This window comes from Fistularia commersonii, chromosome 16 (assembly GCF_037954325.1).
Source record: "Fistularia commersonii isolate RoL2024-O1a breed Wild chromosome 16, RoL_Fcom_v1.0, whole genome shotgun sequence".
In the NCBI taxonomy this organism is placed as follows: Eukaryota; Metazoa; Chordata; class Actinopteri; order Syngnathiformes; family Fistulariidae; genus Fistularia; species Fistularia commersonii.
In genome coordinates, this window is record NC_141299.1 from 2,051,787 (window position 1) to 2,079,714 (window position 27,928).

Below are 27,928 nucleotides of genomic sequence, written 5' to 3' on the forward strand. Positions count from 1 at the left end.
GGAAGGGTTTGAACCAAGAGGCGAGCGGACGGGGACGGGGTCACGTCAATAAATGAGCCGTTTGTCGGAAACTCATTTGCTTTTTCTCCCGCTCACTCAAAACCGAATTCATGACGTCTGAATTTGTTTTTAACGGAATAAACCACAAGCGCGCGTTACAAAATACACTTCTTTATTTAAGAAAGCACACGGACCAAACAAGGATCGTGACTGCAACGTATAAAATGATTTTATGGTGATATAATCATGCTTTGGCCGCCATTTGGATACAAAAACTAAAAACGACCAGTGATTCAGACGGTTGCGGTCGCTGCGCACGGACACACTCTTCCTCCTCGCTCCCTCTCGGTATGATCTCAGCATCGGTGATGGGCAGAAGCAGGCGTTCTCCTCCGAAGCCTCCGCTGAGTCACGCCGACCTTTGCTCCCCTTCCGCCGCTTCCTCGGTCCACAGCGGCAGAGCCGGCAGCTTTACCGATGCGGCCTCTTGTTGATCTTCAACGTGACTTTTGGTGCCGTCGTCGCTTTCACCGCAAGGGGTAAAATTTCCTTCTTCGTCGTCGCTTGTTCTGATCTCCCCGTCCTCCAGCTCCTCCGCCCTGGACTCCTTCTTAGCCCTCTTCTCCAGAGGGGGCTCGGAGTCGGAGTTGGTCTCTGAGGTCGCTGTCCAGATGGCCGTTCCCTCCGGAGCAGGGAAGTTCGGCGGGGATTGGGAACCTTCAGTCACGCCTCCCTTCTCCCGGTCTTCCCCTTCACGCTCGCTTTCCACGCTACTGCAGGGTGAGGCGGGCTCCGCTGAAACGACGACACCATTTACCAATAAGAAGGAGGAACAAACACGGGAGCGGCAGCGTGCGTTGGCAGGATTGTAGCCCTGTGCTGGATTAAAACTACAACACCTGTGTGTTTGACTTCTCTCTCACTTGGATTCCTGCGCTAGCATTCACTTGGATCTTTTGCTGTGAGGGAACGCACTCTCTTGGATGTTGTATTACAATCACATGTGGTAAATTTACATCGATCGAAGCCTAAGCTGGACGCCGCCGGATTCAGTTCGGTAGTTGCGTCGGATGCGCGTTGCCCGTCGACACTTTCGGGAAACATAAGATGAACCAACGGAGGCGGGACCGATGACAGCGGTCGTTTTGGACCTTCGGTCCAGGGGCCGGCCCTGCATGCGACTCTGTGGGACGACCACAACGACCCCGCGGTGGATTCGCAGTCGCTCGGGGCTGAGCGGGTTGTGTTTTAACAGCGACGGTGAGAAAGCTGACAGTTTTAAACGGTCGGGGAATCGGATGACGCAATACTTTGGCTCGGCGGTTCCGTGGATGAAGCAACGGGCCAAACGCAGTTATGCAATAAAACAGGGTGGATGTGTGTAAAAGAGAGGTTGAGTAATAACCGTCACGGAGGCATTAATTAGTATTAAACTATTAGTGTTAAATTCACCCAAAACCTCATGCGCTCGCAATGTTGATAATATGTTAATGGCTTGTCCAGCTGGGCCGGGAACACGAGGCGCTGCTGTCCCCGCTGGCGGGACCAGGGCACTGCGTCGCCATCCGTCCGAGCGCGCGTCGTCTCCTCTGCGGAGCCTTAAAGCCCGACCAGGATTTCAACGGGAACGTTGACTTGCGGATGAAGTTTGGAAGCGCTGAACAGGAAATACACATAAACGGCCACGGCAGCGTGAGGACCGAACGCAGGGATACCGCCGATTTCTCCGGAACTGTCCGCTAATGAACGGCAGGACGCCGTTAGCACGCTGAGCTTAAAGTGCTCTGCTCACGAAGAAAATAATCAGGCCGACCTACATTGCAGAGACGATCTACGAGACGCCTATGACCGTCAGACAAAGAGTCGACGCTCGCTCCCGGGAACCGAGTTTCTTGTTTACACGCTCGGATTCAAGCGCCGCAGTGAAATACTGCGTCTGGCGGGCAAATCCACACGTGTGAGAACGCTTGGGAGTCGCAAAAGACGAGCACCGGGTGAAAAGCGGCGGGCCGGCGCGCTCGAGGATAAACCGAGGTTTAGCCCGGACGTGGACAAATCAAGACAGAGGCGCCGCCTCCTTATCGTTTCCATGAAATAGCCTGTATCAAGGTATTGTTTTGTTTCTGAAGCGTGAACATACACAAAAGGCCTTATCGTCAAAAAAAACACGCCCACACTGGCAGACCAAAATAAAGGAAGGGCCTTCCGACCGTCTGCTCGGACAGAACGGTGATATCGTCTCCGCGTTGACGTCTTCACCCGGTTTGACCGCCGGAGGTGTCGTAGCCTGCTAGCCTTTAGCGGCCGGCGCGAGCCGCCCGGACAGCAGGTGAGCGAGGCCGAGCCGAGCCTCCGCTCTTTCCTCCTCCGCCGCTTTGCAACTCATGAAGTCAGCGCTCCGCGGTAAGCCGCGTTTGATCCTCTCTTGGCGGCGGCGGCTGTCCGGGCCACGCTGGTGTCTGTGATGCTGAACAGAACACGCTCCTTTCCGTTGGGCCCGCACGTTGCCATGGTGAAAAATACGGGGACAAGGAGTTTAAAAGTCTCCGCTGGAGAAACCAGGACATGATACAATCCCGTTGGAATTAGGGACGGGGGGCCACCGAGCGGGGGGTGTTTACCCCGTAGAACCGCTGACTTACCGCAGCGTCCAACAAGGGGAGGAGGGCGGTAAAAAGAGGGGGAGTGACAGGGTGAACGGCTCAATATCTACATGCGGATGAGAGGGTGAACGGTTGCGTGTCTCCGTATGTATCCCTGGGATCCGGACACCGCTGGTCCAATGACTGCCGGGATAAGCTCCAAGATTAGCGTTGTAGATACCGAACGGATGGATGAAGGCAAAGTAACGACCACTTTTACCAAACAGAATCCATCAAATTTCTGCCTGGGTGAATTGAAAAATAGTCTTTTTTATCACGGTAACCGGCGAATCCGCTCGTGAAGCCGAACCTAGCTCGAAGACCTTGAAGACGCCGTGAACGTGTTTCGTGAAGCGCCTCCTTACCCGGTCCTCTCAGGGGATAGTCTTTCCAGTGGTCCCTCAGGACGACGTGCAGCACGGGGTACTCGATCAGCACCTTGAAGCTCAGGTTCTCCTGCAAGCTCTTCTGCACGTCCAACTCGTGGTACCTATTTGAAAGAGGACAGGCCGTTACGAGATCTGCTCCATTACCGCGGCAGCTGGATAAATACCAGTACGAAGTATTTAGCATGACATTTCAAGGTTGAGGGTTCAGGGTCCGGGGATAGAAGAACCGCTGTTAAAAATCCTTTAACTGCTGCTTTCCATTTCCAGCTGCCTGTAGCGCGTCAGCGATCGAGGAACTTTGAGGGACTGACAGGGCTTTAAGCCGCGGCTCGCCGGAGATGGAACCCAGCGTCGTTGCTCAAAAGCACGCCGAGCAGAGCCGAGGCCCCCCCCCCGCCCAACTCGAGTCCCATCTTGTGTCTAAGCGGTCCCGTCACACATTAGGGACGGTCGTAAATCACCGGGATAAATCGTTAACCGGACTCTCGAGAGGCTCGTCCCGCCTTTTTTACACTCGACCCATTCGGGGAGCGCCCGTCCCGGGCCGGCGGCGCCAGAACACCGAGCGGCGTTTAACGCTGACGCGCGCTGCAACTGGCGTCCTTCCCACAAAGCGTCAGCTCGCTGACAGAACGAAGCCTTGTTTGTTTTGCTAAACGCGCAAAGGAGGCCGAGGGCCGGCGGAGCAGACGCCCACTCCGCAGGCCAATCAAAGCACGCCGACATTTACAGGTCTTTACGGACGAGCTGGCTTCCAAGAGGCCCACCCTCCGGGAAGAGTCTCCGAGGTGGGCCGGGGGATCATTTGATGTGATCTCGCAAATAACTGGCCATATGTGCGTGTCCAAGAGAAGCACAATCACTTATGGAGTGTTTTGCAAACAAAAAAACAAAAAAAAACAAAACAAAAGCTATTCTTAGCAATAATACATGTTTTGGTCAAACAGGTTGATCATAAAGTAGGTAGGACTGGAGTGGGGTGGTTGGGGGGGGGGGGGGTCTCACCAACGCATGGATTCTCAATGCATTTCAAGTTTCTTCCATGAAAACAAAGATGAGCGTAAAACATAGGTGGAAAACAAGCGGGGCCCGGTGGCACAGCGCCGCTGAAGCTCGGCGGGATCGTCAGAGCTCTGGACCTGGACGGGGAGCGCAGCCACATCTGGTCTCTATATAGTGTTCTGGTTAGCGAGCTGGGGGTGAGACAATGGCCTCTCGGGGGAGGCTTCTATTGTTTTCCCCTTCACTTCTGAGACACATCGGCAAGGAGATAGCGAGGGGGTGGAAGGTCGCCACGGCGACCGTAGCGGTTGTTCTGAGCGCGCTCGGGCTGGGACCCGTGCCGTGCCCGACATGGCTTTCCCACACCGGCGCGTCGGCGGCTCGTTGTGAGAAAAACGCTCCCGCCTGGCTTCCTGCTGAGCGGCCGCGGCGACCGCAGGCGGCTTCTGGGTTTGCTCAACAATATTTAACGTCAGTTCTTTTTTATTTTGTTTTTTTTTGCAAAGTGCCAGCTCCGTGTGTTCCATGTGCTCCGTGTCCTCGTGCGAAGGCAGATCGGGGCTTCCTTTACAAATGCTGTCGGTACAAAAAAAAAAAAAAATCACAATTTTTCCCTCGTCTGGTCTTCGTCGGCGCCGTCCTGCTATTCGCCAGGGAACAGACACAGGTGAGAACACAACCTCTGTGGCCGCGTTATCTGCCGCCATTAACGCACGGCTAATTTCCAAACACTCCAAACTGTGTCCTGGATGCAGGAGACAGACGTGGATACGAATCGACCATGAGGAACGCGTTCGCCGCCAAACATTTCAGGCTCGACGTAGACATTCTGTGGGAAAGGGCTGACTGGGAGGAAAGCAGGAGGCAGAGGGAAGGAGGAAAGGGCACGCTCTGGATCTGAGAAGTGGAATTAATAGAAAATAAACTCCAGAGAAATAACACAAACAAACATTCCAAGGGGTGTGAATGGCTCTCTTGATGCACGGCCTGTCTCCTTTCCAGTAAGAGGATGTTGACTGGCTCGGCAGCTATGTTTAGTTTAGCACAAGGGCCGCTTTCTGCGAGCGGGTTGATATTCTGGTGGAAGTTCAGCCACAGGAACTCTTTGTGTCCGTCCGGTAAACGGTTTGTGACGTGCAGCCGCCACTTCACGCTGTTCACAATAAAAAAAAAAAATATATCTCCAAGTGTTTACACTGTTCTGACTAAGTGGAAGCCCTAAGAATGGGATGTCCTTCACCGTCCTCTGGTCTTGGAATATTTTAATCAGTATTTTCAATCAATATTGAATTTAGCATCTCCTTCATTTTCCTTGTATAAATACCTATGGATGATTACATACACAAAACAATGTCGGTACATTTATATGATCATTGATGATTTCAAAGTTGAAATGAAATGCCAAAAAATATAAATACACTGCTCAAAAAAATAAAGGGAACACTTAAAAAACACATCCTAGATCTAAATGAATGAAATATTCTCATGAAATACTTTGCTCTTTACACAGTTGAATGTGCTGACAACAAAACCACACAAAAATGATCAACGGAAATCAATTGTATCAACCCATGGAGGTCTGGATAAGAATCACACTCAAAATTAAAGTGTAAAAACAAACTCCAGGCTGATCCAACTTTGATGTAATGTCCTGAAAACAAGTCAAAATGAATCTGTGTTGCTTCCTGAGTGGACACTATGATTTCACAGAAGTGGGATTGACTTGGAGTTACATTGTGTTGTTCAAGTGTTCCCTTTATTTTTTTGAGCAGTATATTTAAACTGCAATTTTCATTATGTTCAATTCACATGATAGCAAGTTGGCCCGCGCCTAAAAATTCAATTAAAAAAGTGACACACGGCCAAAATAATTGCCCACCCCTGGTCTAGGACATAGAAACACTGTGCGGTAAAAATAAAAACAAATAAAATAATTATGCTTTGGAGCCATAATGAAGGGTGGAGGATGCCGTGCACCCGGGACTTCCTGTACTTTTCCTGATGTATCTGAAATGTTTTCATCTGTCATGACGGCAGAGCGGCCACACCGGGAGCTAAAAGGATCCTAAAAGCTATTGCCGCACCAACGCTTGCATGAGATGTGGAGCGGGAACATTCCTGCAGATAATGTTTGTGAGAGCCGAAGGTCGGCGTCCCCCCTTTACGTCATCCCTTAACCGGCAGGTAAAGGGATGACATTTAGCTCTTTTCTCATCTTTTGTGCGGGCCAAGCCCGCCGCCGGCTCCAGCACGCCTGAAATGACCACGATATGTGATGACATGAGTCAAACAAGTGACCAAAACATGCGGGCTTGGAACAAGATGCTGATCGAGGACCATAAAAGGATATTTATTCTGTTTTCTGCCACCTCCCTTCTGTGAGCGGGTGTGTTTGTCCTTGGCACCGACAGGCACGTCTTGTTATTATTATTATTATCAGAATCTGACAATATCCTCGATGGAATGCGTGTATGGAGATCCCAGGGCGGGCCAGAAACTTCCAGAAGGACAAACGTAGCTCCAAAGCGTGGAGAGACACAACAGGAACAGCACAGTATCTCCCTGTGCTTGTTTGGTTCGGCTGGAGACAAAAATAGGATCGTCCGCCCTTGTGGGATTTCCAAGACGGTTCAACGAGACGTCACGAGGCCTTGAGTTTGAACCGGCTTTGGCCCGCGGGCCAAGACAGCCAGTGCCTATCCGATGCGAGCAGCGTTGCTATGGGAACCGGGGGTCGGCGTAACTTCCTGAGGTGAATGGGGGGTTCACGCGAGCGGATCCTCCCGTGACGCTATGGATCCGGGATTCCCGCTCGGCCACGGTGAGCCGCACCTTTGTCCCTTATCAATGCCTGTGATTAATCCGAAGGGAGGGACTGCTGACCTCGGGTTGAAATACACAGAAATAGACCTTCCGTCTGATATTTTGAAATATAGATTCACTTTAGGGTCGGCGCCTGGTCAGCGGTTAGCGCTTCTGCCTCAGTGCAACAAGCTAGTCAAGCTCCCCTTTAAGTGTCATGGATTATTCGATTAGCGTTTAACTAGTTTTGGGTCAGAACGAAAACGCTTTCTTGTTTATTCGCATGTTTATGAGAAGACGGTGCGAACACCGAACACGGACCCCTGTGGTTCTTTTTTTTATAAGTTCTGTCATTTTATGGACGGCGCTGACCGTCTGCTGGCAAAGGAGATGCCGCCAACGCAGGAACGCGCTTATAAAGATAGTAAATGTGACTGAGGGTTTCAAAAATCCGAAAGAAGGCGGGTCAAGAAGGGTCAAACTCCACGATTCCCAGGACTCCCATGAAAAATACAGAGGGAGGGATACGTGGGTGGAGAGCAGGAGGGACGGGAAAGGAAATGCGGGGATGGATTTGATGGAGAAGGCTAAAGGAAGCAGAGGTCGAGTGTGGGGGTTCCTTTCCTGATTTACGCAAGTCTTAAAAATTGGGATTCGAGAAATACGGGAATAAGAAAAAAAAACAAAAAAAAAAAAAACCCAAGCAGACTTTTGGGAACGCGGCGTTGGGCGGTTACCAAACACATGTGTGATTTTGCAGGAATTTCTATGTAAGCGTTGCTTTTGTAAAGCAATTGTGTAGATTTTCACACGCATGCCAAGCAGATCTGTAATATCTGGCGAGCCGAACTCAACGGCCTGAGGAACAACAGGATGCTGACGCACTGTGACATTCTGCGCATATTATCTTTAATGTTATGCGCCCAGAAAACATTCGCTGGAAAGTTCTTTGTTGGGAAACAATCGGAGGTGGACGAATTGGTACATTCCACGTGTGTGAGCCACTTCCTGCGTCGATATCGTGCACGATCATCTCCTCGGTGGCATTCAAGGACAATTTGTGGAATGCAGGATTTACTTGTGAGGATGACATGATGGAAAATGGTCATCATGATAATAATAATAATGATTATAGTGTTTGGCTTCCCATCAAAGCGCTGAGATGACGACTGTTGAGTGCAAATAAATCAATAACTCGACAACGCGCTCTCTTTACGATGAATCCGCCGATGTCAAGAAAAGGCCTCTTTCCAGAGAAGGCTAGAAGACCCGTCCGTGCGCGTCCGGGCACGTAAGACTTCACCGAGTCAGATGTCATTGGCTATTGGTGCAACCGTTTGGCCCCTCCTGGTTGCACCTTTGAGACATTTGGCAGGTGTTCACACGCCTGCGGACGGTTTTAGTCCCTGGGATTCCTTCACAACCACGCAGGAGGGGTCCCGGCGCTCGGCGGTGCCCGACCACCCACCCCGGCTCCCCCAATTAGAAAAACCCGTTTTCAGAAGCTCCCGGAAGAAGACGCCATCGGTTCCCCGAGAAGTCAAAGTCCTGTCGGATGTCAGTCTGCTGCAATCGGCGATGACGGGAAGAAGTATGACATAACCCTTAATCCTTGACGGCAACAGCGGAGCCGGAGATTAGGAGAGCTCACGCTCACTCGCCAAACGTCAACCCCGAAAAGGGAGATAGTTTCCTCCGCTCAGGATCCCGGGACGCGCTCTGTGACTGGCAGGTCTTCAATGGACGACAGGCCTTGGAGCTTGTTCAGTGTTTTTTCCTCCCTACTTTGCTTTTTTTTCGGTTTTACTATTTCTGCCGTACAGAGGAGAGATAGTGAGTCTATTGGTAGACGGATGCTGGAATTGGAGCTGCCAGGCAAGACCAAAGAGAAGATTTATGGACGTAGCGAGAGAAGATATGAAGGTAGTTGGTGTGAGAGAGGAGGATACAGAGAATAGGGTTAGATGGAGAAGGTTAATTTGTAGAAGGGAAAAGACTATTTCTTCTGTTTCTTTTGAATGATTCACTTTTTTTCAGCACTTAATAAATGTGACTTTACACCCAGAGCTGAGATCGCCCGCGACGTCGCCACCATCAAAAAAAAAAAAACAAAGAGCGGTTCATCCTCACCTCACTGAGTTGGCCTTTCTCCCCTCCACCTTCATGAAGACTCTCACGTGATCCAACGGGACCTGCACGTACATCTTCAACCTAAAAAAACAGTAGGTTCACATCAACAGCGGGTAGTGTGCGTAAAGCTAGAAGAAGACAAGAACGTCAGCGGCCGCCTCCGTCTAATCCGCTCCCCTCACACCATCTACCTTCATGTCCTCCTCCCTCCCATCTATGAACCTCCTCCCCAGTCTTTGTCTAGACTCCAACCTCAGCATCCTTCTACCCCGATAAGCACAGAGCTCTCCTCCGAGAGGCGTCTGTACTCCGAGCACCGGGCTCCAAGACAGTGCCCGGACAGTGAGGAGCAAACGCTTTTTAGCCGCTCGCGACCGCCATCTCCTTGTGGGTGTCCGCTCAAAGCTGGAGACCAGAGGTGAAGGTTAAACCCCGCTCACTTCCATCTAAACCAAGCAGAGTTTGCATCTAACTGTCAGATCTTGGCTCGGGGTCCGCTGAAGGCCTTCCTACGTTGACCGCGGTGCGCTTGCGCAATCCGCCCCTTCCTGCAGCCCAGCAGGCAGATCTGAGAAGCACGGATGATGTGGAACATCTACTTAGCTTCAATCACACAAGCGGGGAAAAACCTGCCAGAAAAAGATGGGAAATTTACAGCAGGCATAACAAGGCCATAAAGCGCGTAGATGAATTAGCGGTGAGTAATAAATACGTCTTTGGTACGCGCACTCTGATTTGTAGTGTATGTGGAACCGGGGTGTCATCCTAATACGTGCACTTTCCAAACTCTATCGGAGGCTGCGTCAGGACAGCGGACCCGGCGTCTCTGTCGGGCGGGGGCTTATCACCGAGGGAAAGGTTTCGTCGTGGAGCGGCGGCACGGCACATTGTTCAAATTGCACTTCTACTTTCAGACTAAACAAGAAGCTCCGTGGAGCGCGAGCGTCAGACGACGAGGACGTCGTGCAAATCGGACGAAATCCTGTCACCCGTTTTCCATCGCGGGAGCTTCCGCCTCCCCCCGTACGTCACCAGCCCGACTGGAAGAATTTCCCCCGCACGTGCACGAGATAAAGCGACGGCATTGCGATGTCTCACCACAGTGGAAAAACACAAGAGATAGCGAATTCCGACTCTATCGGTATTTATCATGAGGACAATCATGAGTCGTAACCTTTAGTTTTGTTTACTTTTTTGGAACGGGAACTTTTCATGCTCCAGACTTAGTCACCCCTCCTCCCGCCGTTCCATTTTTCCGTCGGCCCGTTCCGACCTGCAGGTGAGATTAAGCGATAGGAACGGCCGTTGTCCTCGCGATGCTGCGTGGGCAGCCGCTCGCCGGGAAAACAAACAACACCTGCGTCTTCACTGGCGACCGCGGCGTGATAATGACGGGGAAGAACCCGGATCCGGGGGAGGGGGTCGGCTTCCGGCAACAACCCCTGGCCACATCTGGACGCACTTACAATGTGCCAGGATCTAAAAAAGCGGGAAGGACGGGCGCACGCTGTTCCGCTTGGCCCGGAGATCATCCGCTGCCACCGGGAAGGCTTTTCCAAAGCACGAGATGTTGCCACCACACAAGGACACAAACACAGGAAACGCACAGCTCACCTCTGCCGTGTCACCGGGTCCGACTCGGTGGGGTGGATGTAGGGGGTCAGGATCTCCTCCAGCGTCAGCCTGTCGGACACCCTGAAGACGGAGGACCGCGGAAACAGCAGATATGTCACGGCGGCGACAAACATTCATGAAATGACGACGGGGAAACACAGATCTCAGTATTTTTTCCTGCCAGGCTGCACCGGATACTGACTCCAGCCTGCACCTATGACAGCCATACATCTACATAGAATGCCATGTGTGTGTGTGTGTGTGTGTGTGTGTGTGTGTGGCTCTTTGTGACCGACAGATTTATTGATCTGTCTGTGCAAAAACATCACTTGATGAAACCCACTTGTGTCCAGGACAAAGAGTAAACTTCAAGACAACCAAATCATTAGCTAAAAAAAAAATCAAGAATTGACTCCCGGGTGTCCAAACATGTTAAAATGCACACAAAACCAGCAAGAATTTGCCAAAGTATCATCTCTTGATGCGGCATTTGGACAAATAATAAGCACGTTAACCTCGCCTCGTCCTGACGGAGCCACTTTGGTTATGAGTGAAGAGCGTCTGACGTCATTCGCTTATCGATAAATTCATGAAACTCATTTTCATGAGAACCTGCTGGCGTGTGCGTGAAGGTCGGCGCTGCCGCCGCCCGCCTTACCTCCTCCGGCTGAACTCGGCGTCGCTCTGCGGGAAGAGGAGCTTCAGGTGCCACAGAAAGCAGCGTTCCCTGGGGAGACACGGGGTCGGAGGAGGTCAAACACTCGGCTGCCCTTTAATAAACACGACGATATCGCAACATTGCGATAACATGCTTCTGATCGATTGTTTTTTTTTTTCTTTTTACCGCCTATCTCTCTTCACTGCGGACACTGTGGAAATAAGAATTTGATTGTACAGGGAAATATGATGTTTCCAAGCTGTGCATGACAATAAACGCTTTGACTCTTGAATGTTGAATACGCCCGGCGTCCTCCGCGGCCCTGTCCATCTGCGGGAACCCTGGGTGAATGAATCAAGCGGGGTCACCATGGAGACCGAGACACATACACTCAATGGGAGGACAGCTGGCGGAGATCACTTTGTGATCACGTATTCTTGGGTCATGCTTTGCGCGGCCGGCCTGTAAAGAGCGTTGTTTTTTTTTTTTTTTTTTTCTGCGGTTGCTGGGCGTTCGCCGCAACCAAACATTCACCCTCCGGCAGCTGCTGCGCTCATACCTGCACAAATCAATAGCAAAATCGAGCCGACGGAAGGCCCACTAACCGGGCGCGATAAAGGATTTGTGCCACGCCGACCGTCCTGCCAGCATGTATCACATTCGCTTGCACTGAAACAAAACTGGAATTACAGGCAAACATCATTTCTATGGTAATGGAAATCAAAGTGTGGATTTATTTTCTGCCCCCGGGAAGTAGAGCGTAGTCCGGCGGCCCACATTCCGCATTCCGGGCCCGGACCTAACTACAAGGAGCCGCGGACCCAAAACCACAGCGCCTGCCATATATAGGGTGAACCTGATTCACGAGCCCCTTCTACGGCAGGACCGAGACCTCGCTAGATCTGAGGATGACGACGAAACGCGCCCTCAGAGAACATAATTGCAAGGCGCGTATCAGACCTTGTCATTATGGCTCACCGAGGGAGATTTATAGCAGGACTGCAACGGTTCTTTTGATATCTGTCATATAAATGCTTTCGTATCTAGTTATACGCTTGCATCGAGCGTGCTAACACGCTATTTAATTTTGGCGTCCCTCCTCGAAGGCGACTGAACGCGAGGACGACGCAGGTCTTTGGTCTCCCTGTGGCGATCGCCATCGGGGTCGGAGCGTCGCAGATATTGCGAAGGGGCTTTTTATGGTATCTTGTGACATTTCAGTGAGTGAACTTTTCTTTGGCACTCTACTGGTGGGAAGGTTATGTTGACTTTGCTCATTTTATGACCATATAACATAACGATGGTGAGGACCACTGTCTTTTTCTATTTTAGCCTTGATTTTTTTTGCCCTTTACCACTTTTAATGGGCGGTATTCCAGGACACGGCCGCTGCGACAGGAAAACGGATCGACTCATCGAGCACCAGAGCGAGCGCTAAGTTGTGCTAGCTGTCTTTCGTATATATGTATTTTATTTAACCGGGACAATTAGGATGAACGATCTCTCAGGATGAGCGGCGAGACTGACAGCGAGCTAAAATGCAATAGAAAGAACACCTGGATTTTTAACAGCAGAGTAACTGTAATATGTGCAGATATCCTCGAAATTCCTGCGTTTCGATCGAAAACCATCCCCGCTCACTCTCGTATCTCATCGACCCGCTGGCTCGAAGTGCTGAGAAATCCACACGTGGATTGTATTGAAAGAAGTGAGAGTTGTTTACACAGAACTTTTACTAGCTTGTTTTGAAAAGGAGAAGCGAGAGCGCCAATCGATTGCCTGCGCGGAGCTGCTTTTACCTGGATGATGACAAAGAACGGAACCGGGGGCGGGGGGGGAGGAACTATGAGAGACCGTGCCGAAACTCAACCCGAGTGTTACGAGCTTCCGCCTCGTTCAGGGAGGAAGGTTTCGAAAGCGTAGGCGGCGAGGAGAGAGGAGGACGGTCGCTACACAAGCGGAAGAGGGAGCTCACACCTCTAACCCCTTAGTCAGAGGAATTTATGTGTTTGCTTAGTTTTGCCTGGGTTTCTTTAATGTGTCAGCGTGCTTCCGTGCACGCGTGTGCGTATGCGCGCAAGTGTGTTTGTGCGTGCGAGACGACGAAGGTGGAGCGCCAGGTGTGATGCCATTATTCTGTCATTACGGCGAATGGAAACTATGTCTGTCAATGGAAAATGGGCTTGCCCAAAGATGCATGCAATCATTGCAGGCAAGGCCACGGCGCATACCTGGGATAAGTGCCATCATTCAGTGTCGGGGTCGGAGGGGGAAGCAAACAGCGGGGAGGAAAAATAAGGAAAACAGAAGCACCCGCAGCGGAGGGAGGCCGCCGGGAGACAACCACGCGCCGCATCCTCCTCCAAGCAGCTAAAGCCGGAAGGGTTTGGGGAGGCTGAGGAGAGCCGGTCAAGCAGAGGAGCTCCCACATTCAACAAAGTACACCAGGAATCGAGAGGCAGGTGGAATTATTCGCCGGCTCTGCCCGGCCACGGCAGCGGACTCCGGCAACACGAGGGCGGGCGTGAAAAGAGGAAGCACTTTGCGTGATCCCAGCTGAGAAACGGCTCGTTTCTCCGGATAACGGTGGATTCGATCAACTCTCAAACTAAATCAAACAGATGAACGCGCCCGTCTCGGGTCTCCGCTTCCAAAGCTTCTCTGCGCGTTCGCGAGCGGATGCTCTCGGTCACTGCCCACAGCTCCCGAAGCTGGAAACGTAAATCCCACGGTAATTTTTCTTCTTCAAGACACGCCGGTCCTCAACACCGCAGACGCCGCGCCGTCATCATTCTTCTCTAACCGCTGAACGAGACCCCAAGACACCGGTGGCAGGATCTCATCCGACTGAGGACCACACCCTCCGATGTGGAGGCGCCGATTCTGCTCGACACGAAACGCGGTGGGATGAAGCCAGCGGAACCGCATCGTCCATAAAAGAGCAGGGCCCCCTTGTCCGTCCTGAATGCAAAAGGATGCCTCTTTCAATAAGGATATAAATGAGACGCAATTCATGTCATAACGTGGAACGCTGATCAATGAAAACACAAAAAGTCTGGAGCATTGGACTAGAGATGCTATATTTTACTAAATACTCAGCAGAAGATCAGCTTTAGGTTCTGCATCGGCTTGCAAAAGGAACATTATGTCATAAAGGAATATCGTAAGCGCAAACTTTGCTCCCTCTGCTTCGGACGGACGTTGAGGAACAAGCCGCCGCTGATGGATCGGACTGTCCAGCGTGATGGATCCAAAAAAACGTGCCGAACCTGCCCGCTTTTAACGGCGGGGAGATGTGGAAATAAAGCAGGCTCGCGGGAGGATGGATGAATTCATTAGCATGAGCGCGGTGTTGATAAAATAAATGATTTGATTGCTTGAGCCGCTCAGAACAGAGAGACGAAAGCCGAAGCGGGAGTCTGGCAGCGAGAGCGGAGAGCCATCTGGCCGGATGAGTGATCGCGCCATTCCAAAATACGGCACGGCGTTTCCCGTGCGTTTGGATTCACACGGCGGGAGGGCGGCGGGGGAACGGGACGACGGGCCTCCCGGGGCCTCGGCGCCGACCCGCGACGGCGTCCGAAAGCCGTGGCTGCACGACGCGGGCGGACGGGGAGGCAGAACGCCGACGGACCAAAGGGAGAGGAGACAAAGATTACAGGCAGCTGCGCCTTAAGACTCTGTCTTTATGTTCTGGCCCGAGCCTCCGTCTCTGGAAAAACGCCGCAACATTAGGTCATGGGTCTGCTTTGCCTCAGAAGCTCAAAACCCCAAGATGCAAACAACTGTAGGGTTCGCGAATGTGTGTGAATGTTAACAACCGGCTTAAAGTCCTGCCAGAGACTCAATTACACTTTGATCATCTCGACTGACTTTTTTTTTTCATTTCGAATTAGAAATGTCGCCGCAGAGCCTCCGATAGTTCTCGGATGATTTTGCTGCGGATTAAAGTTTCGTTCGATTAGAAATCGCTACGCGACCACCTCCAGTTCTCCTGCCGTTAATGCAAATATTTCCGAACTCGACGAGCTTGCTTGTGCGAGTTGGGTTAATCGCGCATCGTGCGCTGCCGCAAAGTTTGTATTCCCAGAAGCTCACGCAGCTCGATCACGCTTCTGGTAAATTTACAGTTTGGGATTTTCCTCCAAAACAGAGAGCAGAATGTCATCCTAATCGGCCATCGGCGGAGATTTTGGACTTCTTAGAGCTCCATAGACGGTGCTGCCGACCCCCGTCATCGCTCCAGCCTGCCAGAGTGCCGTCCGCCGCCTTTTGATGTGAATCTGACATCTGAACCCCCCTGCCGGTTCCTTCTGTCCCAATTTTTGTTTTGGAGAGTAACAATGACAGCGGGCGGTCCGGATGAAATCCGGGGTGAAATCTTTCTGCTTCCCTGCATTTGGAAATCCCTTCACCGCACGCATTGTCTTCATGACACGACTCCCTTTTTGTGCTATTGGGAGATATTTTCGGTGCACTACTACCCAAATGGCACCGTGTCAAGTATTCAGACCGTACTCTTTCCCGGTGGTTTCTTTGCGAGGTGGAAGGGCTCTTCTACCGCAACCGCCCGGCCGGCGTCATTTGGCGTCTCCTCGGGAGAAGACGGCGGGCCTTTGCGCACCTGTGTCATTCCCAGCTTTGCAAAGATGATCAGCAACGGCTAAATAAGGTCCACTGACCGTGGGTCCATTACTTATCCTTTCATTCACGAAGCTGGAAAATAATATGAATATTCGCCAAAATTTTCCCTCCACGCTGTCGGTTTTATGAAAGGGAGAGCGGCTGACGACGCGACGGCGTCCTTGATGTTCTTGAGGAGGACCGGGTAGCTTTAGGTTTCATCTAACACGGGGGAACTGAAGCCATCCAAGCAATCACCGTCTTTGACTTTGTCCTTTCTCTCTGACGAGAAACACTTTGGGCTTGTCTGCATCGCAGGCCCCGACTCCATTCCCCTCAAAAACAAACATCCAGATGATTAAACACCGGGGACTACAGTCAAATTCAGAAGAGATGGGAATTGGTGAGGAAACTGGTGAAGGTTTCCTCGCAGGTTTTGGTTATTATCACATACGCCAAATATAACCACAATTATTTTGCACTTCTAAGGCTTCTTTGTGCTTAACTTGTGCCATATGCGATGTCATGTGGCCATGGCTGCAGGCAACCGTTAGGAATCTCTTTCAAGTTGCCAAACTCAAAAGCAAGATCTCCTTTTTTTTTTTTTTTGAAAGTATATTGTTGTAGTCTGTTCTTCAGATTGAGCAATTTTGAAATCCCAAAATAAGCGCTGGAGGACAACCATGGCAACGTCCACAACAGCAAACTTTAGACAAATCACTATCAAAAAGTCTCAAAAATATCTCTTTGTGTGGCTAATTAAGGCTATATTTCTGGGAAAGAAGGGACGCCGGCCAAAACTGGAACCAGCACGTAACATCTTCATGGAAAAATAGGCAGGACTGCTCCATCCATCGTTTTAACATCTACAAAAAGAACCGTTCCCAAACAACGGCCCCCTCGATACTCAAAGCCAGGATGAACATAACACCACCGCAGGACGTAATAGGTGCTGCAAAAACGTCATTCGATACGTCATGATCGCAAGCAACCCATGAAGATGACTCGTACTTTTTTTCTAGGACCTCCCCTCCTCCAGGGCAACTTTAGTTTTGCATCCTCACAGCCAGTACGGGACCGTGGTAGGGAGCGGGGTGACAAAAGCAGCTACGCCTTCAGCTCGACACTCAAACCAAACGACCGAAGAAGAAGAGGAAGAAGAAGAAGAAGAAGGAGGAAGACGATGTGGACAACAACACGGAGGTGAAAGCCGCCACAGCGTTTGCGGCTTGATAACCATAGAGTATCAGATGGGTTGGAGTGCTTTTACCTTCTCCCTGCATTGCTGTTAGCTAGCTACAGACTTATTTAGGCCAAAATGTTTATGCTACTCTGCAAACCTCTCTCTGGCCAGAAGCACTCGGACCATTCCCGAGAAGTCCCGCGAAAAGAGACGACCGGCGACCACAATAGTTTTTAAAAATGGAGTATCTGGCGAGGGCGTGGCTTATGAGTACCGTACAAGGACCCTTCCTTGGAGCGGGAGCCGAGGAGGTCCGTCGCGCCTGGGTCTTCTGCTGAATACAGAAAGAGCCCTGTTCCTGGAAAGGTATTGCAAAGAGTTCCTTCAGGTTCCTGCGGGGAGGTTTGACAAACCAAGATGGCAACCAGAAGCCTACATAAGGCAATCCATGCGACTGCACCCCAACATACTGTACGGCCTGAACAAGAGTATTCGGCGAGCTACTTAAGGGTGATAATGACCGTGCGCGAAAAGATTTATTCTATAAAAAACAAATTGCTCTAAAGTAGGAGCAAATCTAACACAGAGATTTTGGATCATTGACAACGATGCCAGGTAATGGCAGATATGTGAGAAACCGTCCAAAACGGCATTAACTCGTAACAGCACACTTAACTAATTATTACATGTTATTGCAAAAATTTGTTCGGTAATTATCCATTGTAACTGCCTTTGCGTCGTCTTTCAGCCCACTAACTATGAGGAAAACGGCATGCGATGCCAGGCCGAGAATGTAGAAAACATAATTCCCTCGCAACACAACTACTCCCGACGGTCTGCCAGCTATTATACACTTACTCTCAAGGGCTCGGCTGAGGATCGGCCTGTAATCTCCTCACTGTTCGTGCCTTGTTTTTCTTTTTTGTAATTAGTCACCAGCAGGAGGTGGAATGACAGTAGTTGCAAAGCCACCATTTTACGTACAAACATTTAGTCAAAGAGACACATGCTAACAAACTCCGACTCACGCACACACACCGTTGCCAGGCATGAAAGCCCTCTAGTCAGCTGTCTGCCAATAATGATCCTTCTCTGGCAGCGCGAGTGCGTATCATGAATATGTCACTAACCAGCTGCAGTCACACCGCTCACACATCTGCTTTTTATATAATGTACTTGGTACATTGGGAAGCACATTCCCTCTCTCTACCTCTATCCTCAGCAATTTATCGTAAACGTTTCATCCCGTCCCCCGTGTCCTTTCGGGGGTCTGGGAACGGGACACTGTTGCGGTCGGTTGAAAAATCTTCAGAGTGAGACATCCTGAGACGAAGCAGACTAAACAAAGAAATACGGCCGCACAGCTGGCTCGAGACTTCTCTTCAGAGACGGCAGCGGCGCTGTCTCTTTTACTTGCGGGACCTTCCCAGGTGCGGACGATACCTGCGGTGGTTTGGCGGCCATGTTGCGTGTCTTCCATCGGAAATGTAAGCGTGGTATGAAATGACATTTCGACAGGCAGCGCTCGCGGACGCATGAGAGGCGACGTTGGAAAGGCATCACGATGACCTTGGACTCGGACACAAACTTGTGGAACGGCCCCCCGCCCCCATGCTTTTTGTGGTTGTCGCGGCGCAAACTGCCAACGCTTTAGGACAGTCGGTGGACTCAAAGGCCTACCGGACATCAGGGGACGAACGAATTCAAGGCACGGCTTGCGAAACACGATCGAATGGTCCGCTCACAGGACAGAAAACCAGGCAATCCTTTCTGTCTTTGCGTTTCCAAACTGGAAAAATTCCACTACGTTGTTGGATAACCATTTTCTCTGTGTCCTCCTTGATTTTAGAAGGACCAGGCTCCGCTTCAAAAGAAACGGGGAAACCGGTGGCGAGCGCGAGAGCGCCAGAAAAGAATCGCCGCCCTCGGCATCAAGCCAATTTCAAATGAACTACCTGCGACTTCAAGAACCCAAAGTGATGAGCTCCATTTTGAGAAGTGCAACCAGCCAGCAGACGGCTCGCAAAGTCCCAAATCCAAAAGAGCAGAAGCGTGAATAACAAAACACGTGCGGCGGCGAACGGTTGGGTGAGGCACGTGAAAATGACGCGCATCGTGTGCCGCGGCTCTCGCAGTCACCGCGAGATTTCGCCCTAACGGAAGACTATGAGCTGAGCTGGCGTGCTGCGCCGGGGCTTTCCACCGCCATCATCAAATCACCAAATAAATATTTTTCTGGAAGAACGATGTTCCATCCCTCCACGGTTCTAGAGACTCGATCGACGCTCCGCGCCAGGGCGAATTAAAATTTTATTAGGGCCGGGTGCAAATTACAGGATAACCGGGGTGATTATGGGTCCATTAATCCCATCATTTGAGGCGGGTGCGAGCCAGCGATCCATCCCGACGATCCAGCAGCGTGAGAAGATTACGGACGCATCCATAATGTCGCTGACAAGACGGCGGGCGCCGAGATTCCGTGACGGAATATCGCGTGGGAGCCCCGTAAAGGCCATCGGGAAAGCGCATCCAAGTTGATGGTGAGCGAGCTAGCAGCCGTGGCTAGCGATTGGCCGCTCGATGAAAATAACATTGTATTTCCAATGCTCCCTAGGCCGGTGCAGCTACACATCTAAGCCAGTCTCCTCGGCCACGATTTCTTCAATAGCTGTGTTTATTTATTTGGAGCAAAACATAGCACCCATAAGTGCAAGCAGCTGACAAGGACAGGCCGCCTCCGTGCTTGTTTATATCCAAAGTCATGTTTGATCACGCAAGTTTTTCTGAAGCCCACGACGAGAACGTCCAGGACGGATCCAAGCGTGTGATCCCGCGTGCACCCGATAGGTCCGATGTGTACATTCTTACAATTACGGTCAATTAAAGAGGGCTTGTTTATGTAGGTTTTGCATGCCGTCAATTTAGAAACAAGTTGGGATTTGAGGCCGCGGGCAATTTATGTTTTCTTTTAAGGCGACACACATCTGCTATTTTGAACTGTTCCTGAACGGCGAAGGATCGGCCCTTTTCCGTTAAGCGGTGATCCCACTTATTTTGACCGTGACGCAACATAAACCGGCGTTGACAGAAAAACACCTTCCCATTTTCCTGTTTCTTCATGTGGCGTTTGATTGGGCCGATGACCGTAGGGATTTCTCACGTAGTTTCTGACTTTTTCGTGGCTCTAACTGCGGGCTACAGGAACGCAAAGCATCATGTGCCGTATCCGAGATGAGACGAAGCAGTACTTGGCGCCCGGCAACGCGGTAGACTAGGCAAATAAGGAACCAGATTACAGAACTCTAAATTTGTCTGGGTTGTTTCGGTTCTGAGTCAACGATACGCGAAGGCAAGGATGTCAAATGGAGTTGGACGAAGGACATCTTGAAGCTTGGGTTTGGACGCTCAAACCTTTTCCATTCTAAGAGGGAGATAAAGTCACACTGAGATGATGTCGACCTGGACAGAGGAGGGACAGTGAGGTTCTGGGTAGAAGGAAGCCGCGGTTGGAGGTGCCGGGCAGGAGGTCTGGAGGAAGACCAGGGAGGAGGTTTAGGGTTGGAGAGGATGGCGTGAGAGTATAGGATGCAGAGGCGGAGGTTGGACGGTGATCGGCTGAAGGGAGCAGCCCAACGGAGAAGTTACTCTGGTTTGTTCGTGAGCACAACGTCAGCGAAGCATGGATATCAAAAGCGTGCTTACTAGTTAAAGACTCACTGTCAGCTGAGGAGTGACTTTATGTCCTTGACTTCTGATGTGACCTACATCTAAACTACCAGAGTCCACCTATCTCCCACACTGTAACAGATACCAGAAGACGACGACGACGCTCAGCCGGGAGAGAACTTGAGCTGAGGCCAAAGCTTGATGTACATGTTGGGGCTTAACAAGAGTGCCATCCTGTGGCAAAGTTTAACATCACTAATGGTTGTCTCATCTCACTGGAGACCGGGCAAGTAAGCGAGGGTGAAGACGGAGCCGATCAAACGGTCTGCCGGTGTTTGGTGAGGAGCTGAAACAGCAGTGCTAAAAATTGAGATCCCGGACAAGCTGCATCCATTTGAAGGGGTCAGCGCGATACCAAACAGACTTCCGTATCTGCAGAGAAGGTGGTCTGGCAGATGAATATTTGACGTCATCACACTGTTTGCGCTCTGAAAGCTGTGATTTCCTGCCACTGATGGAAAACCAACGGTACCGGGGCTAATTTTGAGGATGTCCGCCATGGATCCAATCAAATTATGCTTCGGATTTTCATCTCTTGAAACAGATACAAGAGATTTTCGGGAAAGAAGAGTGAAAAAGACAGCGCGGGATCCATCCGAGAGCCTTACTTTGAAAGGTAGAAGGTGGAATTTTCCCTGCTCTTGGAGAAGGTGATGGGAAGGACCCTCAAGGTGATGTTCATCTTCCTGGCACAGGACACCAGCTTCTTCACCTGGACAATGAAGAGGTGATGGTCAGACATCGGGAGGTCGGCGCAATACACAGAAACAGTCATACGTACATCAACGTCGGAGGGGCGACTATAGGTGCCTTCACAAAACAGAGAAGGGGAACGAGCCGATCCTTTCAGAATCACTCCATTTTACTGCAATACATACGCCAGACCATATTACGAGGATGTCAGAAAGCCAAGATGATGTCCAGACGGCTATCACGCATCGATATACTGCCCCCCGGCGATCTAAATAGCGCACGTGAATGTGACTTTCCGTTCCATGTAATACGGCGGAACACTAGAATACCATCGAAGACCAAAAAGCGAAAAGACAAACAAGGATTTCGTGGCAGCCACATTTTAATACGCCGCAGATGCCGTACAGCATGGGGAATTAAATGACTGGAAAAAAAAAAAAGAAAAGAAAACTACCCTTTCCTGAGTTCAGGTTAATTTGCAGTCATTCCACTGTCTGTCCCAGTCTGAGGAACTTCCAGAGGTGTACGACTGAGGTTTTTCCTCAAACAACGCGCTCCTAGCCGCGGAGACGGAGCACACACTCTCCGGGTGAATTTATCATATATTACTACGGAGCGACATCCATATAATCATTGATGCAACCCAACAGACAATGCGCCGATGTCCCGACGGCCACGGACCGAACCGTTGGACGGGACGGGAAGTAAAACGAAGCGTCTATTTTCGTCCTGGAGCAGATCTGTTTGGACGTTTCACTTCAGCTGGAAATGTCTGAGGGTCGGGGGGGAGGGGGTGAGAAGAAATGTGTCTGAATAGCAAACATCTGCTCCGCGTCAATAAATCTGACCGTGTTACACCAAAGATGACCCCGATATCTCCTCCGTGGCCTCGTCGAAATCACAAAGTCAGAGCCTTCCGCGACTTTAGACTATCAGGTAGTAATAACACGATCATGCACTTGCAATGTCCTGGAGCCCATTCAAATCCCGGGGCTCATCATTTGCCAAGACTTTATCTCTCGCCGAGACTAACCGTCATTATTTTTGACTGATTTGTGACCACCAAAGCAGTTACTGCATATAAAAGCCCCATAAAAAAAAGCCCGTTTTACTCCAAGCTATTAAACATGGCCGTTGTTTTCGAGGCAGTAGGTTGAAGCTGGCAGAAACAATGGATCTTACGTAAATTAATGTCTGGTTTCAAGCAGCCGCATTAAGAATAGCACAAATTCAGAGCAGCAAGTAACCGGTGCGGCATCTGGGTTTGATTCTTCACTATCACAACAGTGTACTCTCTGGATAGGAGACACACACGTTATCACTGGAACACAATTAAACCGCAAGTTAAACAATAAACAGCTTAATTCGGACTATATTTCCAGAAATATTTCAATTTTATCTGCTCACAAATCATATATGATCGTAAAAAAAAAACTCTCATTGTTATTGTTCACTCAAATGTTATTTTCCTACTTCTTGGAGCAAAGTACAATCGAGACAGGCTAAAGTTCACAACCACTGTGGAACATCAACACACAGATGTGAGACAGGTTATCTGAAAACACGCTGTCCTACTTCTGCATGTCTTCAAAATACCGTTACGCTTGCATAACGACAATAAAAACTTCTGGAGTCATTTATCGGGGCGCCGTTCATTCATTCATCAGCTGCGATTGGCCCATTACAGGGCCTCATGCGGAGACATCCACATGTGTCTGGACGATACGGGGTCTCCAACCAACCTCCTGCACGTTTTTGGAACGCGGCAGGAACCCGGAGAACCCTGAACACGGAGACTCCCCATAGACAGACCTCTTGAGACCTTCTCACCGTGAAGGGGCGGTGCTAACCTCCGCTCCACCATACCACCGGAGCAGATGGGAAAACTGACCGGATCCGACTGGGATTTTTCAATCCGGCCGGAAGACACGGGGAAAACGGAACGGAGGAGGACGCCGGACGGCCAAGGAAGTGAGATAAAACGGGTGTGAAGGCGGGAAATCCAGGTCGGAACCGGCGTCGCCCGCTGGTTTCGCACACTGACAACGAGCGCAACGCTTACTTTCAAGGTGCTTTGTGGAGCTCGGATGAGATCGTCCCTGTTGGTCCCGTCGGCAAACCTCCCCGTGTCCTCCAGAAACCTGTAATCTACACACCGCGAGAGGCGTAAAGGAACCCGCAGGATTTATCGATTAAAAAAAACAGGCAGAAATGGGTGCCGGGTCTGGGAGAAGACGGGATGCTCACCGCTGAGGAGAGCCATTTCATCAAACTGTGACAGCGACACAAAGGCGGTCTTGTTCCTGACGCCGGTGCAGCTCAGCCTCTCCTTGTGCTTCTTCACGCACAGCAAACTTGGAGGAAGCAGAGACAGAGTGAACAAAAAAAAAAAAAAAGGACAAGAAGAGGAGAACAACAACAGAAAATAGCGGATTATGAAACGCTTTTTTTATTTCTTACAGATGTAGCTGGGCCCGATGAAAGACACCAGCTGCGAGCGGCGAGGTTACGGACGGAGGCTCGGACGTCCGAAAACCCAACAAGTGTAATCCATCAAGCTGCTTGTTCCGGCTCAGCCAGCAGACGGCCTCCTGCGGGCGGCCCAGCGCCACGGACAAACCGGGAGCAGGTGTGAAAACACACTCGCCCATCCATCACGGACGCTTGCTATTTGGTAAATATAGCCATTCACATTTGATTCATTTCTCCCTCGACTGTCCGGCCGTCTCACCAGAAGACGGCACCGTTTCCATAGCGGCGGACCATTTTTCTTGTCTTAATTCAACAGCGTGAATAAGGCGGAGGAGAGCGAAGCTATCGCATCCAAGGACCGAGGAGAAGAAGACAGGGGGTGGGGAGGTTCCTTTTTGGGGGCGAGGAGGATGGAGAGGGAGAAGGAGTCCGTCAGAAGGACGGCACATGCTAGATGTTCTGGAGATAAAGTCACACTGAGATGGTTTGGATGTGGACAGAGGAGATCCGGGTGGAGGGATGCTGAGGTTGGAAGGTCTGGATCACCTTCACAAACTGGCCCGGCTGATCTATGACGTGGTTGCATTACCAGTAAGGACCTCCTCTTCCTGTCGGATGAAGGCCCAAATTGTATTTTGAGTAGATAGGGTTTTTACGGTTCTTGGTGGAGAAGTTGGAGGTGGGAGCAGCCACGTTGTCTGCTCTGGAGACACCGTGGAGAAGGCGGGAAGCAGGGATGGAGATGTGAAGGTTCCACATTGGGAGTGAGGAGGATGGACACGATCAGGAAGGTGTCCATCAGAAGGACAGCACATGCTAGATGATCTGGAGGTGAAGTCCTGCTGAGATGGTTTGGACATGGACAGAGGGATGGAGAAGATCTGGGTAGAAGGACACTTGGTATTTCATTGAAGTGTATTCTATTTGTGTAAGCTCCTTTTTTTAATTTTAGTTCTAAATTGGAAGATTGCTGTGATTTTGAAATATTAAGATAAAATTATAGTTTTTATTTTTCGACGCTCAAAATATATGTTACACTCGCGGCAGCTGGTATACCCACCAAGAAGCCATCAATTTGCCAAGACTTTAAACCACAGGTAGGCAAAATATGAAAAAGCAATATATGCAGTGGTACCTTTATTTTAGACGCTCCTAGTGTCTTTCTTTCTGTGGAAACTGGATCCAAATGGCTCTTTGGGTGTTAACGGTTGCCGATCCCTGGTCTAGAGCAAGACCTGAGAGGTTTATGGATGGAGGACCAGAAGTTCTTTGGCTCGGAGGGTTAGACGGCGGGTCAGATGGAGGCGGGTGATTGGCCGATGGTTTCAGAGCAGCCCAAAGAAAAGGAGAAGAAGCCTCTTCACGGTTTGTGGGATTTCACCGAGGCCCGACTCCGGCACCGAGCGACCTCTGGATGGACCCCGGCCGGTCTCCTCCACGCTCCAGCTAACAGACGAGGCAGGAGATGTTTGCTCGGACGCCGGACGCTCTCACGGGATCAATATTGTTTTGGAAGCTCGGGGCGGTGATTATCTGGGACGGCCATAATTGTGCCCTCTTCTCAGAAACGGCCCCCAAATTAGATTAGCTTTAGCTTGTTCAGATGCAGTGAGAAGATTGGAGGACCTCTGACCGAGCACAGAAGAATCCACCGTTGTTTAGAGGGAGACCAGAGAGGTTTATAGATGGAGGGGAGAGGAGAACCATGATCTCCTCAGACACCTCAAGTATCTTTTGTAAGCTCTATGTTTTGGCCGGGAGTTCCTCCAACCCTGGGAGAAAAACACAACTGCCTGGAGCGGCGGCGGCTTTCGACAGGTGAACGGGTTCACGACGGGGAAGTCGGAGAAGCTTCGACGTCCACAGAATTCGAGGAAAATGCCACAGAGCGGCGGCGTGTTGTTGCAGGCCACGGATCAACGGAAACAGTCCGTGCAAACAAACCCTGGGCCGCGTGTTACGCAATATATGCAGGAAGGGCACGGGAGATTATTTTACAACTCGGATTACATAATTGTTTGGCAATTATGTTTTTGTATCGGAGGAGCGCTCCTTTAGACACATGGAATTCAGCTTTCATGCTCCTCGGCGTGACGTGATCTCATCCTCAGGACGGAGCGGCAGATCAAGGAATATCATTCCTGCGGTCTCATTACAAGACTAGCAACACAAACATGTGTTCCCCGCCAGCGCCACAGGAGGCTCCGGCTCGGCCGCGTTATCATCTCTGGGTACGTGCGCTCTTTCAGCCTCGCACAGATGGAGCTACTGTTTCGCTGACAGTCATTGCGACGTCGCTGTTCAACTTCGGTCCCCCGGTACTTTGTGCACACCTTCTGGGTGTTTCCCTGAGGGGCTTCTTCGCCCACACACAGCTCCAGCTGTCGGGGCTATTTTTGATTTCATAGCAGCCACCTCGCTGTTTCCTGCACCAGCAATCGATCCCCCCACTACGATTTTGTGATTTAAACAACGTGCCGCGCTGAACAAGCCTCCATTGTGGAGGAAGAGCGGCGGCCAGGGCGGCGCAGGGAGACGGCCTTGTTTGGAAAGCCGCAGAGAGGAAACATTTGACGACGTGATGTTTTTTGTTTATTTTTATCCGGGCCCGATGTCCTCGGGGTTTTCAAGGCATCCCAGACCACATGCAGGAAATTGCGCATGTTGCTAATTCTCATTTTCTGACGCACTTCAGCGTCTACTGTTTCACTCTAGATATTTTACACACTTAAAATAAAAAAAGGACAATTGAATCGTCCGATTAATCCATAACATGATGGAGGCCGGAGGAGATGAATGCGGCCGAGCCGCAGCTCGTGGCTCGACGGAGCATTCGAGAAGGCGTAGACCGTCTGGAATCCCTCCACGAGAACCGTGCTCTTTAATGCTCGGAGAGGTTTTTCGCCAAACACTCCCGGTTGGATTCCCGAGCTCCACCCCGGATTCCCGAAGTGCTGTTGAACAAAGACCCGCTGCTCACGATGCTTCGACGCAGAGGACGAGTCATGCTGTGTGGGGAACTGAATGTGGCAGCAAAAAGGGGGTTGTTCTCCTTCTTCACACCACAATTTCAGTCAAGCTCTTCCATTATAAGTCTGTCAAATCACTGCACTATCTCTGTGCATGTTAAAAGTGAAATGAGTAGCTGTACGCATGCAATTCAAGTTGAAACTCCTGTAGCAATTATATGTCTCCATTTGTGAGACGGGCGTTTAAGTCTTCACAATGCAAACATACAGTACAAGTGCAGAAGGAACAATGAAGCTTACCTGCAAGAGTGTGTGAGGCAGGCCGGGCACCTGTACCTGGACTCTTCTGACCCACATACAGCACAACTGTCACAGAACGAGCAGAATTTATATCAGAAAGACAAAAAGTGATACACTTCGATTCTAAGTTTACCGAGATGCAACAAGGGATGCGAGCGAAGTACTTCTTGGAGCTCATTTGAGAGTCAAAGAGAGAGTTTGAGGGAAAACATTTCCATTTCCGAAGAGAATTAAAAAAGAAGGACGTATTACTCTCGTTTCCGTTGATTTGTATTGAACTGACGTTTAACTGGGCTCCGACTGAGCGAGCTTACAATCAAGCTAACTTGTGTGTTTCGGTGCTAAAGTCGTCGGATAACTCGTCTGTCTTATGTATTAAGACTGTAAACGTGTTGTGTTTAGTAGGATTTAAAAACACGGGAGCGGTGAAAGTGAATATTTGACAAAGTTTGCCGGTTTTCTTGCGGAGCACTCAGCTCCGGGTTCGAAACCCTCACCTTGACAGAGAGATCTTTCTCTTCGCCGCGATTAACTTCTCCTCCTGGCCACTGTCTTCCCCGGGACTCAGGACGGACGACATTCTTGATGTTTTTCGAAGAATCCAAGAGTTCCTTGGAGGAGGGAAGCAGCCGCACGCCGGACTCACACATGCGGCATCAAAACAAACTTTCTTCCGGGTTCATGACGTCACGCCGGATCCGGGATACCGCCCACTCTCGGGCGCC

The 27,928-nt window shown here is 50.5% G+C and overlaps 1 protein-coding gene across 1 annotated transcript; it reads right to left on the reverse strand.

Annotated features, from left to right (window-relative positions):
* Nucleotides 1-158: 158 nt before the first annotated feature.
* Nucleotides 159-27,903, reverse strand: znhit6 (zinc finger HIT-type containing 6). The gene is made up of 10 exons (XM_086161683.1): nt 27,701-27,903; nt 27,204-27,269; nt 23,710-23,816; nt 23,525-23,610; nt 21,378-21,481; nt 11,238-11,306; nt 10,580-10,660; nt 8,966-9,046; nt 3,008-3,132; nt 159-795 (listed from the first exon to the last, which is right to left on the reverse strand). The coding sequence occupies exons 1-10, from the start codon at nt 27,781-27,783 to the stop codon at nt 410-412; spliced, it is 1,188 nt and encodes a 395-aa protein (XP_086017809.1). The 5' UTR covers nt 27,784-27,903; the 3' UTR covers nt 159-409.
* Between the last annotated feature and the right edge of the window lie 25 nt (nt 27,904-27,928).

What these genes read in the sequence shown, in the direction of transcription:
- znhit6 (XM_086161683.1), bottom strand. Translation starts at nt 27,783, where the DNA reads ATGTCGTCCGTCCTGAGTCCCGGGGAAGACAGTGGCCAGGAGGAGAAG. An exon ending in AGAAAGATCTCTCTGTCAAG is followed by an intron (nt 27,270 to 27,700) that starts GTGAGGGTTTCG and finishes GTTCTGTGACAG; the next exon opens with TTGTGCTGTATGTGGGTCAG. An exon ending in CTATCCCCTGAGAGGACCGG is followed by an intron (nt 796 to 3,007) that starts GTAAGGAGGCGC and finishes TCGTCGTTTCAG; the next exon opens with CGGAGCCCGCCTCACCCTGC.